General features: G+C 36.2%; 1 protein-coding gene across 1 annotated transcript; it reads left to right on the forward strand.

Annotated features, from left to right (window-relative positions):
- Positions 1-15902: 15902 nt before the first annotated feature.
- LOC132060638 (ethylene-response factor C3-like) lies at positions 15903-16794 on the forward strand. The gene has a single exon (XM_059453618.1). It carries the CDS (start codon positions 15998-16000, stop codon positions 16598-16600), a length of 603 nt encoding a protein of 200 aa, XP_059309601.1. The 5' UTR covers positions 15903-15997; the 3' UTR covers positions 16601-16794.
- The last annotated feature ends 2347 nt before the right edge of the window (positions 16795-19141 follow it).

Consider the following 19141-nt stretch of genomic DNA (forward strand, 5'->3'; position numbering starts at 1 on the left):
AATATTTTAATTTTTTGTGTTAATTCTCACCTCGCTTCCAAAAGGCGTTAGCCACACCACGCCATGAGGCGTGAGGCCAGCCCTTGTCACCACGCCTCGCCTTTTGCCATCCTAAACACTGGCTCCAATATCGGTGAACAAAGAACCTACGGGGGTCGGATCGTTAGCCCACTACCTGAGCACTACGGCATGAAACATAGCGCCCCCAGAAAAGGGACGTCAGTACGGACAAAGTACTGATTATGTAAGGCATGAAAGTAACATGAAAGAGCCATAAAAGTACATACGGTGAAAATAATGCAACCTATATGTCTGAACTACCTCTGAGGCCAATGATATGCATAAATATTGTGTGCATGCATGTATGCGTATATAGTGCTAGGTCATACATATATATGTGTATATAACGCCTATTAAGCCTTTGTGGGCATCCTATCGTATCATATCGGCCTCTATGGGCATCATCATCATCATCATGTGGTAGTGCGTATATAACGTTGTTACCCTTCTCATACCCCATATATATAATACATAATAAACGCATATATAATGCCTGAGGCGTCATAGGTCTGCACACACACACACACGCATACACACATATACACACACACACACATATATACAAAATGCAAATGTATGAATATGATAAGAGTACATCCTGAATCTGTCAGCGCGATGTAAGGTCGTTATATCTCCGAACATCATTATGAGATATCATTTTCATCAATAAATGACTCTATGAATCATACTGAATCTGAAGAAAGACTTATTGAATACAATATCCTAGAACATGAATCAACATGGAACATCCCTAGCTTCTAAGAATAGAATCATTATGGAGTAGCGTTACGTTTACATTTCGTTCATAAGGATCATGCCAAAAGAAGGAAAGTTAGCCTTAACATACCTCAAGTCGTCAAGCAACCCAACAACAAGCTTATCACAACTAGAGCGCCAATCCTACAACAAAGTAATACATATACAACTTAGATGACACTAGTATAACATGTATATCAAACGATAGTTCGATTCTAAAACGAAATAGGCAGCATTTCCCCTTATTCCTTAGTCACAACAATATATGTAGCAGCCAACAACAACAATAAGAAGCAGCTCATATAAGCCCCTTATACCCACTTCAACAAGTATTACAAGATATACCTTAAATATATACACTTCGGATACGACATTTATACACTTCTCCTCTACATACCTTTTTAACAAACCATAACAAGATGACAACAATCTCAACTACTATCTAATTACAAGGAAATTATCTCAATAACACAACAACAACATGATCAAACAGTCCATAAATTTAACATGGTCTCTAATTCATATTTGAACTTCCTTTCACACTTTCTTCTTTCAATCAAGTTGTTTAAAGGATAAACAATGCTATAAATATGGAGATGAGATGGTAGCTACCTTAACCACTCAATAACACTTCAACTCAGAAGTTACTCACCCTTAAGTTCTCTCCAAACTACTACATGGAGAAAAACTAGTATCCAATGCATAATCCAAAGTCTTTAGCATTTAATTCTCACTTTAGGCCTTGGATTTACCTTGAGAAATCTTGGATATGAAGGAGAGGGTTTTTGGGAGTATTTAGGGTCTGTTGGTGATGCAAAATAAGGGAAAAACGAAGTAGGTCAAATATATAATACTTGGAACATTTCCACCGACTCAACTAGGTTGCTTGGCTCGCTGAGCTTATCCCAGGGCGAGCAACACCTCACTTTGGAGCTCGCTGAGAGAGCTCCATGGCCTACCCTAGCAGTTTGTCTTAAAACTCCCATAGCTTCCTACTCCGATGTCATATCGACGAACAGTTTGTTGCTTTGAAAACTAGAATCAATGAACTTCAATTTGGATAGGTAATGAACCCTTAAATACTCATATTCTAGGAGATACACTTCCCTCAATCTGGACCAAAAATCCTGTCCAGAATCGCCAAATTTTCTCAAAGTTTCGACAAACTTAATTTCTTAGATTCGCTTGATCCTCTAATCCCTCCAACACTTGAAAAAACATGAACTTAAACCCTCATATACTCAAGATGAATACGTCTAATCTCATATGACCTCGAAGATAAATTCGCTCTCCGAATCTATAACAACCAACTCATGAAGAAACTTAACATACGAAAGTACGAGGTGTAACAGTTTTATGTCTCTATCCCAAAGGAATGAAATAATGCATGTATTAGACTCTTGGATTAATTCAGGAGGAGATTTTGTGTCTCTTGCCCAAAGGTGAGGATACAATCAATGTCTTTGACTCATTGGTTATTAAAGAGGAGACAGTTGCATATTCTACCCAAAGGAGAGGTGCAATAAATGTCTTTGATTCTTTAGATTATACACTAATGCCATGATTTTATTTTAATCTTATGTGTTGTTTGCCTACATCTGTTAACAACATGACTGCTCAATTGTATTTAATCGAAACTCTGACTAGTGACAACTACAAGAAGTGGAAACAGGATGTTGAAATAATGTTGGGCCTAATGGGTCTAGACTTTGCATTGACTGAACCAAAACTTATTGAACTTACTACTACCAGCTCGAAGAAAATGCTAAGTATGAGAAATGGATAAAAGCTAACAAATTGAGCTTTATTATCTTAAAGAGATCCTTTTTTGATCACATAAAAGGTGCAATCAAGGATAATGGAAACAAAAGAATTTCTTGAGTGCCATTAGACGAAAATTTCATGAATATGATAAAGCTGAGATAGGTAGTCTGATTGATACCCTTTTCACCATAAGGTATGACTTTGTAGGCGATTAATACTGTGATTACATCATGAAATTGATTAACATTGCTACAACGTTGAATAGTTTAGGTATCACCATTACCGATGATTTTCTTGTTCACCAATCCCTAAGGTCTCTTACTGAGTAGTTTGACCAGCTTAAAACAACTTATAATGCACAAAATGATAAGTGAAGTGTCTGTGTAGTTGAGGAAAGAAGGGTTAGAAAATAGAAAGGTGAGGGCGTAATGAACCTTGCTAGTTCATCTAGATTAGTTGGTTATTTGTCTTATGAAAGAAAAGGTGGACCCAAATTTTATAAAAAGAAACATGAACAATCTCACCATCCATGTGATCATAAGCCTGGTGGTAACCAAGGTCAGTATCATAATCTTATTAGCCATCAAGCAGTGATTCAGAAAGAAATCTAGTGCTGGGATTGTAAACAAGTAGGTTATAAGAAAGCTGACTGTCCTCTTAAAAAGAAATCAGGTAATCCTTTGGCTTTTGTCTTCTTTGAAACTAGTCTCGTTGATGTTCCTTTAAATTCTATGTGGTTAGATAGTGAGGTCTGACCGTGGAGATGATATGATTTTGGTGTCACTTGGAGCCTCCTGAGGTGATGTGGTTTTTATTTCACTTGGAGAATTACGTCATTCTAAGAGGTGTGGCTTTTTTCACCTTGATTAGAAAGATGATATGCTTAGCACACATGTTTAATTCATGTTGATGGAAATTCTAGCATATGTGATCATAGATAGAATTCATACCTTCAAACCGTATGATTCCTGCTATGGTTCGTTGTTAATGTTTTTCATTGAGACTAGATGGATTGTTGTATGGGTCATTCTATCCTTGGCTATGTGAGTATTGTGGCCACTATAAAGTCTTAATATTTATTTCAAAACCTCAAATTTTTTGAAAAATTATTTTTTATGTCATCAATTAACACTGGCGCCCAAGTGGAAGAATGTTGGAATTTGGACTTGTGTTAATTGGTTAAACCCTGAAAGGATAGTGACGTGGCCCAAGTGGTTGATTAAGAAAAGACTTTAATATTAAATTGTTATGTGTGTGGATAAGCTAGGTCCAATAACTATTTGCCTGTGATGGGTAGACACTCTCTATAAATAAAGGCCAGCCCACCTCTATTGGAAAACTCTAGCTTATTTTGTTCTTGAATACGTGGTATAATGGTTGACGCCCCATCAGTCGTGATAGCTAGTGGATCGTGGAAGTTGGTCTTAGGCTTAACCACCGATTGCTAACGCTGTACAAACAATGAAGATGAACGGTACACTTTCTTTATCCTATCTCAAGATTTTGTTTATAGTTGTGTCTTAATCTCTGCTATGAATGTGGGAATTAATTATCTTACAAGTTGTGGTAAAAAATAAGTCATAAATGTTTGTGTGGCTATAATAATCCCATTAAGGATAAAATAAGAAGTTTAAAATGTTAAATTATTGACATTTTTGTTTTTAATCCGGTAAATTGTAGCCGCATTTGAGCTCCAATTAATCAGCATTCACGCCGCATAAGATCCATTTAAGGGGAAGGGCTACCTAATAGATTTTTTTTCTATACCCAAGACTCAAACCCGAGAACCCTAGTTAAGTGTGGAGGGATCCTTCTATCCCAAACAAGCCTTATTGATAGTTAAATTGTTACTAAATAAGAAAATATGACATTCTTTTGAAATATATCAAAGAAGGAAGTATGCCACATAAATTAGGATGGAGGGTGTATTTTTTGTTAAGAATATGATTAAGTATCTAACATTTTAACTTTACCTCTGCCATTGATTATATGAAAACACTATTTAATGATCGAGTAATGTAAACAAATGAAGAATCAATTTAAATATTACGTGCATTGTCACGTCCCAAATCGGGGAAAGTGCAGGCATCTACCCTTTTTCCCACCTGGTAGGCGAATCCGTCCGTTAATCAAATTTCAAACAATAATAAAATAACCCAACCAACATAAATATCTAACAAGTCTGAAATAGATAAGTAAATAAGTGCAGAAATATTACATCAATCCCAAAATCTGATCTAGACCGTACAAGAGCCACTACATAACTAAAAGTCTGAATACATAGCCTCAAAATGAAATATTATCTCAGAAGTAGCGAACAAGACAAGTAAGATAGGAGGAGTCATCCGGGCTGCGGATATGATAATGTGCTCACCTTAGATGCTCGTCAGCAATGGCTCGGGAGTCAGTCTCGAGGGGAAGAAGTTGATCCAGCCACATACTCTGCACTCATAAAATAATACAGTAAGGTAGAATCAGTACAACAACACATACTGAGTAGGCATCATAGGCCGACAAATTAGCTAACATATATATATATATATATATATATATATATATAAGTAAGAGACAGAAAGATAGACATACTCACAACAAGTACAATCAACAATGTCCAAGAATGGAATCACAATTGCTAATTATCAAGTCCAAATGTCACCATAAGTATAGAATACCCAGTCCGAATGTCTCCACAAATATAGATCACCAAGTCCGAATATCACCATAAATACAAGTACCAAGTCCAAATCCAACAGTACGAATATGTAAATAAGAATGCAATGCAATGCAATGATACATACACGCTCCAGGTGGAATACCTCCACGCCTTCTAGTCATGACCATGGGGGACTCGCGATGTCACAGCCCAACCGGATGGCTATGACGGACACCCAGAAGCTGACCTCCTAGATGCCATAAAACATACATAACATACCCGCTCATGCTCATTCTGGGCCACACCGAGGGCGCTCACAACATGATCCGCCGACCGATAGATATCATAAACCGGAGGGTCACAACCCTCAAAAGATATATATACATACATCACTAAACTAAACCGGGGCAAGCGACAAGTGCCACCCGATAAAACTATGTAACTAAACATGGCCGAGCGGGCCACACCGTTTCGACCGAATATAAGTGTCTATGAGCCTCTACTGACATACTGGACATGCTATGGACATGATGGGCCCTTGCCCTACCCATATACATCAAAATATATATCCGGTCTAGACGGAAACTCCGGCAAAAGAGGAGTGCTCCACTATCCAGCTGAAGAAGCAGCCTAAGGATGCGAACTGTCTTCCTCGCTATCTGAACCTGCGGGCATGAATGTAGCCCCCCGAACAATAGGGGAGTCAGTACGGATAATATATTGAGTATGTAAGGTAGAAGAGTAACATACACATAGGAGTCATGAAGAAAATCTAAAAATCATAAGCTAAACTGACTGAATACATCTGTAAGTCTGATTATCTGAACATATCTGTATATTTCTACTTACTAAAAATGCCTCTGAGGGCGTATGATATCATAGGTCATAGTGCCGAGGAACGTACGGCCCGATCCATATCCCATATAATATTACCGAGGAACGTACGGCCCGATCCATATATCATATAATAGTGTTGAGGAACGTACGACCCGATCCATATATCATATAGGCCTCTTTGGGCATCATAATCATCATCACTGTGCACCAGCTAATCAGGTGGTAATGCATATATAATGCCTCGCCCTTTTCCCATACCCCAAATACATATAATATACGCGTATATAACGCCTTCTGGTCACGGGTCAATATGCATGTATGTAAATGAATGCAATGCATAAATGTGAACTAACGTAATCACGATACAAACTCAGGACCCATGAACAGAAGGGACAATCATAAGAGGGGTACAGGAACATCAAAGACTGAAATACTTCTAGTGCTTCTAAGAGTAGAGTAATATGGAAGCTCGTTTACTCGTTGTTCACTCATATCATAGGATCATGCCAAAAGAAAGAAAGGGAAAGCCTTAACATACCTTTTTGGGCGCCTTAACTTTAACTACTCAACACTTGGCCTCCCAGGCTCGCGAATCTATATTCAAGAAAATTTATACTATTGTTAGACTCATCTTCATAGGCCTGTCTTAAGTCCTCAAACTAACTCTTTCTAGAATCTGCCGAAATTTCGACAGTATCTCCCTTATTTACATGCCTAGCTCGAAATCATAATTCAACAACCAGCAACAATAACAACGATACCAACATCCATAACATCATCACTAACATCAACATACTCCATAAAACATCTCATATGATGTTTATCCGATTTCTTAACCGATAAATTAACTATACGCTCATTTAATCGCTCTACCTTCATAAATAAACCTAAGGCAAGGAAAGATTCATACCTTAATCTTATTAAAACAGCAATATCTCCGATGTTCACCTTGAATCCATTCCAAAATCCACCGTAAAACGATGCTATAGTCACAATTATGCACCACCCGAGCCTTGATTAGCTAAAGTCACTCAAATCCCTCAATTTTTTATGACCAAAATGACCCGATATGTTGCTGAGCCTTTAGATCTGATATTTGGTGAAAAAAATAGGGTTTTGACCTTTTTATAGATGGATAAGGTCGGTTCATGCACTGTAGCAGTTACTGCAGCAACGCGGCTACTGTAGCATGTCGGTTACTGTAGCGCGCGTTTCTGCTCTGCTCGCCTAACTTGTAACGTCCATAATTCTCTACTCCGATGTCGTATCGACGAGCGGTTTGTTGTGTTGGAAACTAGACTCGATGAGCTTCATTTTAGGCTTTTTGAAACACCTTAAAACTCCTAATATACTAAGAGATATACCCCTCCAAATTTGACCCAAAATTCTGTCAACTTTTTTTTTCCAAATTTTTGACAAACTTATTTTCTTCGATTTGCTTGATCCCGGAACCTTTAGACGCTTGCTTAACACTTGTTAAGAGTATTCATTAACCTTATAAGGGTTTCATGACCTCTCCGAGCTTATGTTAGTTTACTCACAATGCATATGACGCGAAAATTTTTGAGGTGTAAGACGCGAAGTCTATGTAACTGCTGTGGCGCACTGACCAATCCAATATCTGTTGCGGAACGTGCAACCCGGTCCAATATATGTGTAGCAGTGCGCAAGAAGATCCCAATATATAAGTATGAATGCATGCATGATATCAATGTCAACAAGACAATATCAATGCATAATCGTTCCACACATGGACACCTATTACAAGAATCTATCAATATCAACGGTGCCACACATGAACACATATCATGAGGATATATCAATATCAAGTCTAGTATCACCAACAGGGCTACAAGCCAATAGATCACAACAAGGCAACAAGCCACAATCAAACAACAATACCAACCTAAGTAATCCATCCCAACTTCATATTCGAAGGCGTAACATGCTTTCTCCAACAATCACTAACTCTACATATGACTCGCTAACCGAAGTCTAACTATAAGGTAAATCGTAACCTACCAGGTAGCCAAGCAGGTGCCACGAACAATCAAACTTTTTCCTTGCCCTTTGTTGCGCCTCCATATACTCAAAGTCTAATCATATTCGAATGCCATATTAGAAATCATGAAGAACAACACATATATTGCTATACTTATCATTTGGGTCAAATTCAATTATGGAGAAAGGGAAAATGGGCCCACAAAGGTAAAACGGTCATTTCACATGTGAAATGTGCAATTCCATGTTCTAGGAGTTCAATCCTACTAAACAATTGCTAAAATAACTCAAGAACAAGCTAATTTCGAGATTCAAGTGAAAACCCCCAATTTGGGTATGAATCCTAGTTTTTCAACCTTCAAATTAATCAACAAAAATAGAAGATTCAAGCCTATTAGCTATGAAATCATCAAATTCTATGAATAGATTCGTCAAATCCACCAACAATTTCCATTTAGAAAGATTAAAACTCATTTCAAGAAGTTATCATCAAAACCCATTTTCTCTCTTTGATTCTAATGGATTTCTAGAATGGATTCAAGCTTAGGAAGATTAAATTAATGAATACTAGGTTAGGAGACTTACCACAATGAAGATTCAGCCAAGATCTCCTCAATTCGCCCCAAATATACTTAGAAAGTGATGAATGAAATGATAGGGGTTTAAGGGTTTATCCTACCCTTTAATGATACTGGAAATCCCATAATCCTGCTGCAGCGGTCACGAGTCCGCTACAGTGAGCCCGCGGTAGCGAGACCACACTCGTTGCAGCGCATCCACTATAGCGAATATCCGCCCGCTGCAGCGCCCAATCCCAAACATCGATCAGCCACTATAGCATCCAAGACCCCGCTGCTACAACGGACACCAGACACCAGAAAAATCTGGTTTTTCACAAGTCCAATCCCGAAATCCGACAATCACTCGAGACCTCACAGATACAAACCAAACATGCATTCACACATAAAAACAAGCTACAGACTCACTCGTTGTCTCGGAATTCTCAACGGAACTCTATTTGATCGGGTCAACACCCAATGGCCAAAGACCAACTTTCCACCCAATAACCCAAAAGGCTCCCAAGTGCCTTGAGAACGGAACCGAACATCCTACCAAGTCACAATTAACCATCTAGACCTCTCGGAATCAACGGATTCCCGAAAGGTCCGTTTACCCAAAAGTCAATTGTTGGCTAAACGTTTTTCGCTTTAAAGCTTTAATTCACACAAGTCATCATAAACCTCGCCCGATCATCTCGGGAACCATACCACCCATCCTTGCGGTTCCAAATCGTACTCATAAGGCTCGGGGAAGGATCAACAGAGGTAAAAAGGTCAAGAACACTATAACAACCAAACGGATCATTACATGCATTTAAGAAAAAAGATTAAACATGTTAATAAGAATTCAAATCCAAGACCAGAATATTTGTTGAAAATTAGGTTGGTTGATGTTAACATTCCCTAGCTTAGACAAATTTCTTCTTCTCCCTATCCAAGTCAAACAAGAAATATTCAAACTTCCAATAATGATGCACAATTCACCTTCCACTCATTTATAGAATTATAGAACCCAAAAATATGTCATACTTAATTCTTCCACTTGCCTTTATAGAACCCAAAAATGTGTCATACTTAATTCTCCCACTTGCCTTTCATACATATTTAATTTATAAAGAAACTTTTTGACCATGAATCAAAGACTTCTTCTATGGAACTTATTTCTGACATTCAAAAACTTCTGGAAGAGAAAAAGAAAAGGATGGATCTATAGGAATTAGCACTTTGATTAAATTAAAAAAAAATTATTCATATTGATGGGTAAAACACTATGAATAAAACTATTATTCACTAAATTCAGACAGAAATTTAATGCAAAAACAAAAGAATATTGGATTGTTTTCTAAATTTATATACTCCATCCACTAGAGAAATTATAAATTATTTTATTATTAGTCCGTTAGAAATAGAATGACATTCTAATAAATTGAGAATAATTTAATTTGAACTTCATTTTTATCTTAATTCGTGACAACCTTTTATAGCCACATTAATGTAATAACGTGTCTAAGGTCATGAAATTTTAATGTCTAATATAAGATCACAAATTTCAAATGACATCTCTTTTTAAAGTTATGTTATTCTCTCTTTAAAGTTCTGTCGTTTCTGCTCCCAGTTTAATTATAATTGTAAGAACTTGTTTGAATCTTGAATAATACACCTGATTATCTAATTTATTGTGTTGGCAAAATGTCCTTAAGGTTAGTTTATTCACACCTCAAGTTAAAATATACCCTCCAAATTATTATATTTTTAACACCCTTTATAGCCACATAATATTATGGCATTTTAAATATCATAACTCAAAGTTCTTATTTCTTTCTTTGACTTCATGCACAGTTAAATTACATCATATAAATGGAAACGGAAGACTTTATCTTTTTGGGTTAATAACAAAATAGTGGACCCTATTTTGTTTTGTTTTTTCTAGGAAAATAAAAAGAAGGGTGTAATAATAAAACATTAAAACCAAGAAGTTTACCAACCTCTTGATCACAAGGGCGTGGCTGCAGTTTTAGCTATGGATTAGACAAAATTCAATAACTTTAGTTATGTATTTATATTAATAAACAATTTATATTTATATATAAAATTTATCTAAAATTCAATAAGCTATCTTTTTTAATTTTCATAAACTCAAATTGTAAATATACATCTGACATTTAGTTATTGCGGGCTCAACTAGCTGAGAGGCTGCAGTTATGTTGACCACCAAAGTGACTAGGAATTATGTCCATCTTCAATGAATCCTTAGTGTCGCTGTCATTTCAATTCCATTCACCACGTGAAACTATTGCAACAAATGCCATGCAAATAATGCTCGTGAAAATCACAAAAGTTCCTTTGAGTTTCTAGACCAACTAATCTATCTACCAATGAATTGGTCAATAAACAAAAGTTTAGGTTTAATTATTTAATTTATTTCTTTTTCCTTTCTCGACACCATATGCTTGTTAATTAGTGCATTCGGTAAAGCATTTCGCATGCTAATGCAAAGCAAGCAAAAAAGCTTAAAGTTGCCGGAAACGTATCAACTATCTAAACGAGAGTATGTTGTGCTCACCGAATAAATCCGAAGAAGGGAAACTTCTTATAAAAATGAATAACAAGTAATATTCTAATTTCGATCATCAACACAGAGAGAGTCGATGTACAGATGTATTAATACTCTAATTTCATTATAAGTTTTTGTCAAGTTTTATCTCAAAGTATAACACCAAACTAATCTTCGCAACGAAAATCCTCAAATAAAAAAAAAAATTATAGATCTTAGTACAATAATTTAAAGCATGTATGTGATGAAAGTTTCTATGCAAATCCACAAATAATAAACTTTCATATTTCTATAGAAGTTCACATATATGTACCCTTTAAATTATATTATTAAAACAAAAAAGAACATTTAATTTGTTTGTGTTTTTGCTCTTTCATTTATTCATTTACGCGTAGGTTTATTTGAAAGAATTAGATTATATTTTATTTTAATAAAAGAAGATTCCATTATTTATCATTTTTCTATTCAATGTTCGGTACTCGCTTTGGGGCATGATCTCTGCCATGCATGAAATCCAACTTTAGGGGTAAAGTGCGGGTCATTTGCACGATTTCCCTTCAAAGGCACTGGTCTTTAATTTTTGTCCCTCAAATTGGTAGTCTTTAATTTTTGCCCTTCTTGTAATATCCCGAGGACCTGGGTTCAAACCCCAGCTCAATAAAATAAAATAAAAAATTTTGCAAGGCAGAGTTTTGTAACAAAATTAGGCCTATTCGGGAAAAAGTTAGGTCTTAAGGCAGAGTTTTGCAAAATTTCAAGGCGAATGCAAAAAATTTTTTTTTACCTAAATGTAAACCTCTACTTTTTGCCTTCAGGTATAAGACAAAACTCTGCCTTAAGGGAGAGTTTTGCCATGCCTGAAGTCAAAACTCTACCTTGCCTTTAAGGCAGAGTTTGCCTCAAACTCTGTCTGAAGGTAGCAAAACTCTTATCAGGTAGATTTTGAGGCAAAACTCTGCCTTACGAATTCAAACTCTACCTTGCGATTTTTTTAGGGGTTTTTAGTGATGGGCAAAAATTAAAGGCCACCAATTTGAGGGGAAAAAATTAAAGACCATTGCCTTTGAAGGGCATTCCGCACAAAAAAAAAAATGGTAACGCGCTCCTCACTAAAGACGACTCCAACTTGAACGCGAAACCCCTTGCGATTAAGATAGAGAATACTTACCACCCCATCATACTATTTGGTGGTAGACGTTTCGTCCTTCTATTGTCAACTGAAATTTACCATGTTACACTAATTATGATCCTCTTCTCCTAGTAGTCGCTATATACTAAGCCCCTCGTAGTTTATCACCATTTGTTGTCACCTACACTTTGTATTTGCATCAAATAAATACTTACTTGACATGTATATCATTTTAAGTAACTGTTTGTTACTTACTCATGGTTAATCAACATACATTTTCATTTTCATTTTTGAATTTTGAGAACAACTTAAACCATTTGATTTGATGCAAAAATCATGTATGATAGTTTTCCTCGTGTGACGAATCTTTATCAGTTTATTTATATTATTGTTTTTTTGCTGTTGTTATTTTCTATGTTTAGTCTCATATATAAATGAATTTATCTAATATTTTACATTATTTATCAAACATATTGATCTCTTTATTAACCTACAATTAGAAAGGATTGACTCGAGCAAGAGTAATGTGAACACAAAGAATGGTTTACTTTTTTGTTCCCTTCTGTGGCAAGCGGTTTGGTAGATTGTTAGTATATTTTATTTTAAGATATCTTAGTAATAATAATGTTGACCCCTGCTACACACTTTACCATCCATCAAAGCATTTAAATAAACATATTTTGACGACAGCATAATCATGGTTTTACCATTAAGAGTTAGGACCATAATTATGAAAGAACTCACCCAAGACGTACCATTCTTACTATTGGATATACTTCACAGTGATTTTTGACAAGAAAAAATTATTAACCATCAACTTTACACTTATCATCTCTTAGTCACTATGATGCTAGATCCATTGCCAATGTTATTTTAATTTTATACTAGTAATTTCTCACAGTGGATTAGTATAAAAATAACATAATTATTACCCTTGCGCGTGCACGTACTGATGTCAAAGTTTTTACAAGAAATTGTTAAAAATGGAACTTGCTCAAATCAAGTAGGAAAAGAGTTTAAACTTTAACTTCAATACACAAAATAATGCGACCGTTTCATACAATATTAAGTTACCTAAATGATGATAATTACACACATTTTCCCATAAAAAGTTGGATCAGAAAAACTCCATAATTAATAGATTGAAACACACTAATTTTATAAGAAATTACACTTGCGAGTATATATAAGTAAAATCGGAAAAAATGTTAAAAATTAAAAGATTCCTTTAAAGAGGCTCAAAACTATATCATATGGTACATAGACGGATCCAGTATTTGAAATTTATGAGTTTTACAGCGGCATCAAGTTAATATACATTATAGGGTTCATAGGCCATAGCATATCTATACATATTTAGTGCAATTTTTTATACAAATACAAGGTCTAGAGACAAAAATTACTGTGTTTAAACCCCAATATTACATTGTAGATCTAACCTTACCAGTAGATATTATACAATTCTAGGCTCTAGCACTGCTTAAAGATTTTTTGGATGTGCTTTTGACAATAATCTTACAAAGTTATAATGACAGTTCTTGAGCATTATTATGCTCTTCATGCATGTTTTGAAGGCGATGAATTTTGATAATTATAGAAGATTATATAGAAAAGGGGAAATAAGCTCAGGTCAAATTAATAAACGGGACGTCCACATTTTGGAGGTCAAAGTACTAGAGTTTAATTTGGAATTGATAATAGGGAATCATACTGTGAGATTCTATGACATAAAATGATCAAATTCGAACAATCTTGTAGTGATTCATTGGTTGGTCAATGAAGTAATTCGATGTTTGGTAAAGGCAAAAGAGAGAACGAAATCGAACACTTATAAGTGTGAACACAAGTGGGTTAGAATTTAAATTTGATTGGTTTAATTTTTAAATAATTATTTCTGAATTCCTTATATATTTATAATTATAATATTCATTGAAATTTTAAAAAATTTCACATATATACCTATATTCCATTAAATAATACAACAACAACATATCTAATGTAATTCTACAAGTGGGGTCTCGGGAGAGTTGGATATACGCAGATCTTACCTCTACCTTTGTGGGGTAGATAGCTAGGTTGTTCCAAAAGACTCGCCGGCTCAAAATAAAAGTAACAGATGCAGGATTATAAGAAAGGAGACATCAAGCAAGATATAAAATACGTGCAGCAACAGCTAGTAATACACATCGAAGCATAAGATACTACGCGATAATTGAATACTACTACTAAAAGGGAAAGAGGAGGGGCGGCTAGCTCCCCCTCCCTCTCCCACCCACATAGGGTGCGACTAACTTTCTACTCTAATCTTCGACCTTCACACCTTCTTATCTAATGTCATGTCCTCGGTCCCTCCCCCCCCCCCCCCCCCCCCCCCCGCCCCCCCACCACAAAGTTCTTTTTCAACCGACCTATACATCTCCTAACCCCTATTATTGTCAACCTCTCGCCCTTCCTTACTGGCGCATCCTCACACCTCTTATAAACATGTCCAAACCATCTCAGTTTCGCTTCTCTCATCTTATCAAAAATACCGAGTTACACTATATGTGCCGTCGCGTCTCGCGTGAACCCATTTTTACAATTGTTTTCTCTCTTCATATTTTGTCACCCTGGACTTCTCTCATTCGATGCAGTCCAGGGGCTAGTTCGGGCGGCTCCCCTCTCAATTTAGTCCAAACAAATCACTAACATTACTCCAAACCGACGCATTAGCTTACCGAACCAAATATGCCTCCTTCTACTGCAAGTTTACTTGTATTAAGCATCACCTCTCTTTACTTAAAGCAAAAAGAAAAAAAATAGAGAGACACATACACACCAAGTAGTTGGCCTACTCTGGCAGAAATTATAGTGTTACAATACTCATCTTCTGCAAAGATTTCTAAAGAAACTTATGATAATTTTAGACTCCACTTACTGTCTTAAGTTTTTAGATTGAATATTCAAATTATTTCGAGCTATAGAGAAAAGCCCCACAGAAAAAGTATGTGCATGACTATGACATGTCAAAACACCTATTCATTCGATTAATGCATTTTCAAAAATGATAATTTAATCATGTACGTATCGGAGAATTACACAGTACCATCAAAAAACAATTGTAATGAAAAAAAAAAGGTGGACCAGATGAAGACCAATTAACAGAAGTCATTAGTGCTGAGATCACGAGTCTAAATATTAATTTTTTAATATATGGTTTCATCAGCTGGCCGCCATTCCCCACAAATCCGTTTGACCAATATTTGACCACACGTGCACTAATTGTTAATTTTAATTTTGTTCCTGCAGCCCCTATTATAACTACTCTAGTAAGAAGACTACACTCCACAGTCCATCAATTTTCAACCATAAAATCTAGATGATTAATTAGTGGACTCTTTCCATATTAATTTTTTTTTTTTTTTAAATCGTATATTAACAAACCCCTCGTGTGTGCGCACATCTCAAACTCTATATATAGAAACCTTACCTTATAAGTTCAAAAACCAAATTCGATCAAATATATCACATCTAAAACTCAAAGCACACAATCCTTAATTTTTCGAGAAATCCTTCATCACTGGTTGTGAATAGCTGATTCTTTTCAATCTTTTCGACCTTCGTTCGTAGGAACAAATCAGAAAGATTGAGAAATATATAAAACATCTATCTATTTTAATTTGGTATCAATAGCCACTAGATTTATGGATTCTTCATCCTTCTTATCATACACATATCCACAATATCATCATCTTGGTTTCAATGAGAATGACACTGAGGACATGCTTCTCCTCAATGTCCTGTCAGAAGCTGGTCAAAATTCATCTAATAATCTCCATGTCAATAAAGAGAATGAAGGGTCACTAAAAGAAGTGGGTAATTATAGAGGTGTAAGGAGGAGGCCATGGGGGAAATACGCGGCGGAAATAAGGGATTCCACAAGAAATAGCGTTAGGGTTTGGCTTGGAACATTCGACACCGCTGAAGAAGCTGCATTGGCTTATGACCAAGCAGCATTCGCGTTGCATGGGACAACGGCGGTGCTAAATTTTCCCGTGGAGATGGTGTATCGATCGTTAATGGAGATGGAGTGTGGATTTGAAGAAGGATGTTCACCTGTTTTGACTTTGAAAAAATGGCATTCTATGATGAAAAGAGGTAATAGTAAGAGCAATAGTAGGAAGAAGAAGGAGGAAAAAGAGTTGAGCTTTGAAAATGTATTGGTTTTAGAGGATTTAGGTGCTGATTATTTGGAGGAAATTTTGAGGTTGTCTGAAGGACGTTGTGATCCTTCAATGTCTTGCTAGTATTGGAACAAGGGATCCATAACTCGAACTTTATGATTCTGGATTTTACGACGGATTCATGTTAAAGCTTACCTCCGCCCCTATATGCATACAGACGAAGCATCTGAATTAGGAATGACAAACAAGACGAGACTAGAGGGATCAAGACTTTTCCCATTAAAATTTTTACATGTCCTAGATTTTCCTTAATTACTTACAAGTTGTTTCTCATTTCTTCTCGTTCATATATCTTCATTAACATGTATATTTAGACTTTGCTCCATCTTATTTTTGGTCAAACCAATCAGTATGGTCAGCTATTAGTTATTCTAGAAAGCAATTTAGGGGCCGTTTGGTTGGTGGGATGGGATAGATAAGGATATTCGATCTCTGGGTCGGAATATTTTATCTCACCTTTTATATGGGATAACTTATTCTATCATTTATACTAAAATGGTGGGATAAAATAATACTGGGACTAAATAATACTGGATAAAATAATTTCATGAGTATCCCAGAATTATTATTCTTATCCTACGAACTAAGGTATTCTGAACTGTGTAATTCTTTTTTATATTATTAATATTAAGATAGTTTAATCAAATATTATAGTTTAATATCAATTACTACTAGAATTGGCGAACTACCAGACAAATCTATCAGAATGCCTTCAGAAATTTGAAATTTATGTCAGAAATATGTCGTTGGAAACGTTTACGATGAGCATATTTCCGATATGTTTCCGCTGGAACGTCTATGAGTGAACTTTATCAGATTACCAATTAATAATTATAATATAAATTTAGTCAGGTTTGTGGCAAGCCGTCCTTCGGGATGTTGAAGCCCAGTCCTACTATGTAAGAAAACTATTGTGCTTGCAGTCTGGCCGTCTTGCTTGCTATTTCCCCGCCCTCTACACACCTCATGGTATCAGAGCCAGTCCATCTCTTTCGGAGAGAGGAGCAGTTTAGTAAAAATATGTCTGAGTCGTTACCATCTGCGTCCAACCCTTGTAAGTCCTTAGCAAAAATAAATATGTCTCCTAATTTGTATAAAACCCTTTCTTGCACATATGACTACCTTTATGAAGTTGATATCCTACCTGATCAAAACAAAGTGTCTCCCACCGACCTACCCCTCATAAATCCATATTTTGCTTTTGCTAAAAAGACATGTTCCCCGTGGTCACAAATCCATTCCCTAGTCCAACCAAAGCCCAAAAGAGCTAAAGAATATGTTGGTGCCTCAAAACTTGACCAGCGCCCTGTTCTAGCAACTCAAGAGGAATAATTCATCACTCTGTGATTCCGATGATGATTTTCCTAGACAATGGAAAAATCATGGTTTCACCCATATCCATTTTGGTCTTTGTTAGAATTGCATTAACATATCATGGAAGAAAAGGCCAACCGGTTGTGGCTCGCTTACCCTTCTTGATACCGGATATAATGAATACCAACATCTGACGTGCGAATTTGGGTACCATAGAAGTCACTTTAAATCTTTGAGGCAGCTTTTTGTCACTATATTCCCAAATTTTAACATGTCCCTGTATGATCCATATCTAACGGAGGCTTTAAAAATCCAAGTCCAAATTCAAGGTGCTCCACAAGCTAAAGATGCTATTCAAGCTACTTTACACTACCAAATAGCTTGGCGAGTTCAAAATCATGCTATGGATCTCTCTCTTCCAGGTGGAGAAAATGCTTTGCTCTTAAAAATAGATGCCACCAACGGAACTACCATGTGCACCCAAATCCCAAAACAGCTCTCTAAGGAAGAACTTATCAAAGTCCTTCCAGATACATGGGTCACGAATTATGAAAAGCTGAGAGAACATGTTGAACCTCTCAAATCCTACGAACCCACTTTTTCCAAAAACCCGATAAAACGATTGCCATAAGCTTTGACCACTCTCACCTTAAAAACCCTAACAAAACAACCTTTTCTTTCCAGATGTACCAACCCACTTATAACCAAGCACACCAAGATGACCCTGAAACATTCATTTACTATCTCCCAAGTATCATGAGTGAACATGACTGGATAAAAGCGATTCGTTAATGAAGGTCATGATGTATACATGGTTCAAATGTCCTTTCACGGGACACCGCCCATGGGATATCAAATGTATCACAAGAATTTCTTGACGATGAAATTGAATGGGATGAACATCATACAAGAAGAGCCAAATCAAAGAAAAAAGGGAGAAACTGCGAAAGAGAGAGTTAGAACAAGGTATGAAGAAGGAGATTCATCTATCGGTTCACTGAGCCGTCCAGGAAAATATGAATTCCTTGTTTCGTACAAACCTCAAAACTGGCCACCTCTCCCTAACCAAAATTTATATCACAAACCTTCAAATCCAAATATCCCAAAGCTAGAAATACTCATGATGAACCCATCAAGCTCCAACACCCCTGAATTTCCTTCACAACAACCTTTTGAAAAAGATGGTGCAAGCCATGCCCCAAAAATTCCAAGGCAAAATGTTGTGCTTCCCACTGGAGAAAAGCCACCGACAAGTGAAGTAGAAGCAACAATCAATTGGCAATCCGAAAA

The sequence above is a fragment of the Lycium ferocissimum genome, chromosome 6, assembly GCF_029784015.1.
Source record: "Lycium ferocissimum isolate CSIRO_LF1 chromosome 6, AGI_CSIRO_Lferr_CH_V1, whole genome shotgun sequence".
In the NCBI taxonomy this organism is placed as follows: Eukaryota; Viridiplantae; Streptophyta; class Magnoliopsida; order Solanales; family Solanaceae; genus Lycium; species Lycium ferocissimum.

Bases quoted from the DNA above. Each gene is read 5' to 3' on its own strand.
- LOC132060638 (XM_059453618.1), top strand. From the start codon at position 15,998: ATGGATTCTTCATCCTTCTTATCATACACATATCCACAATATCATCAT.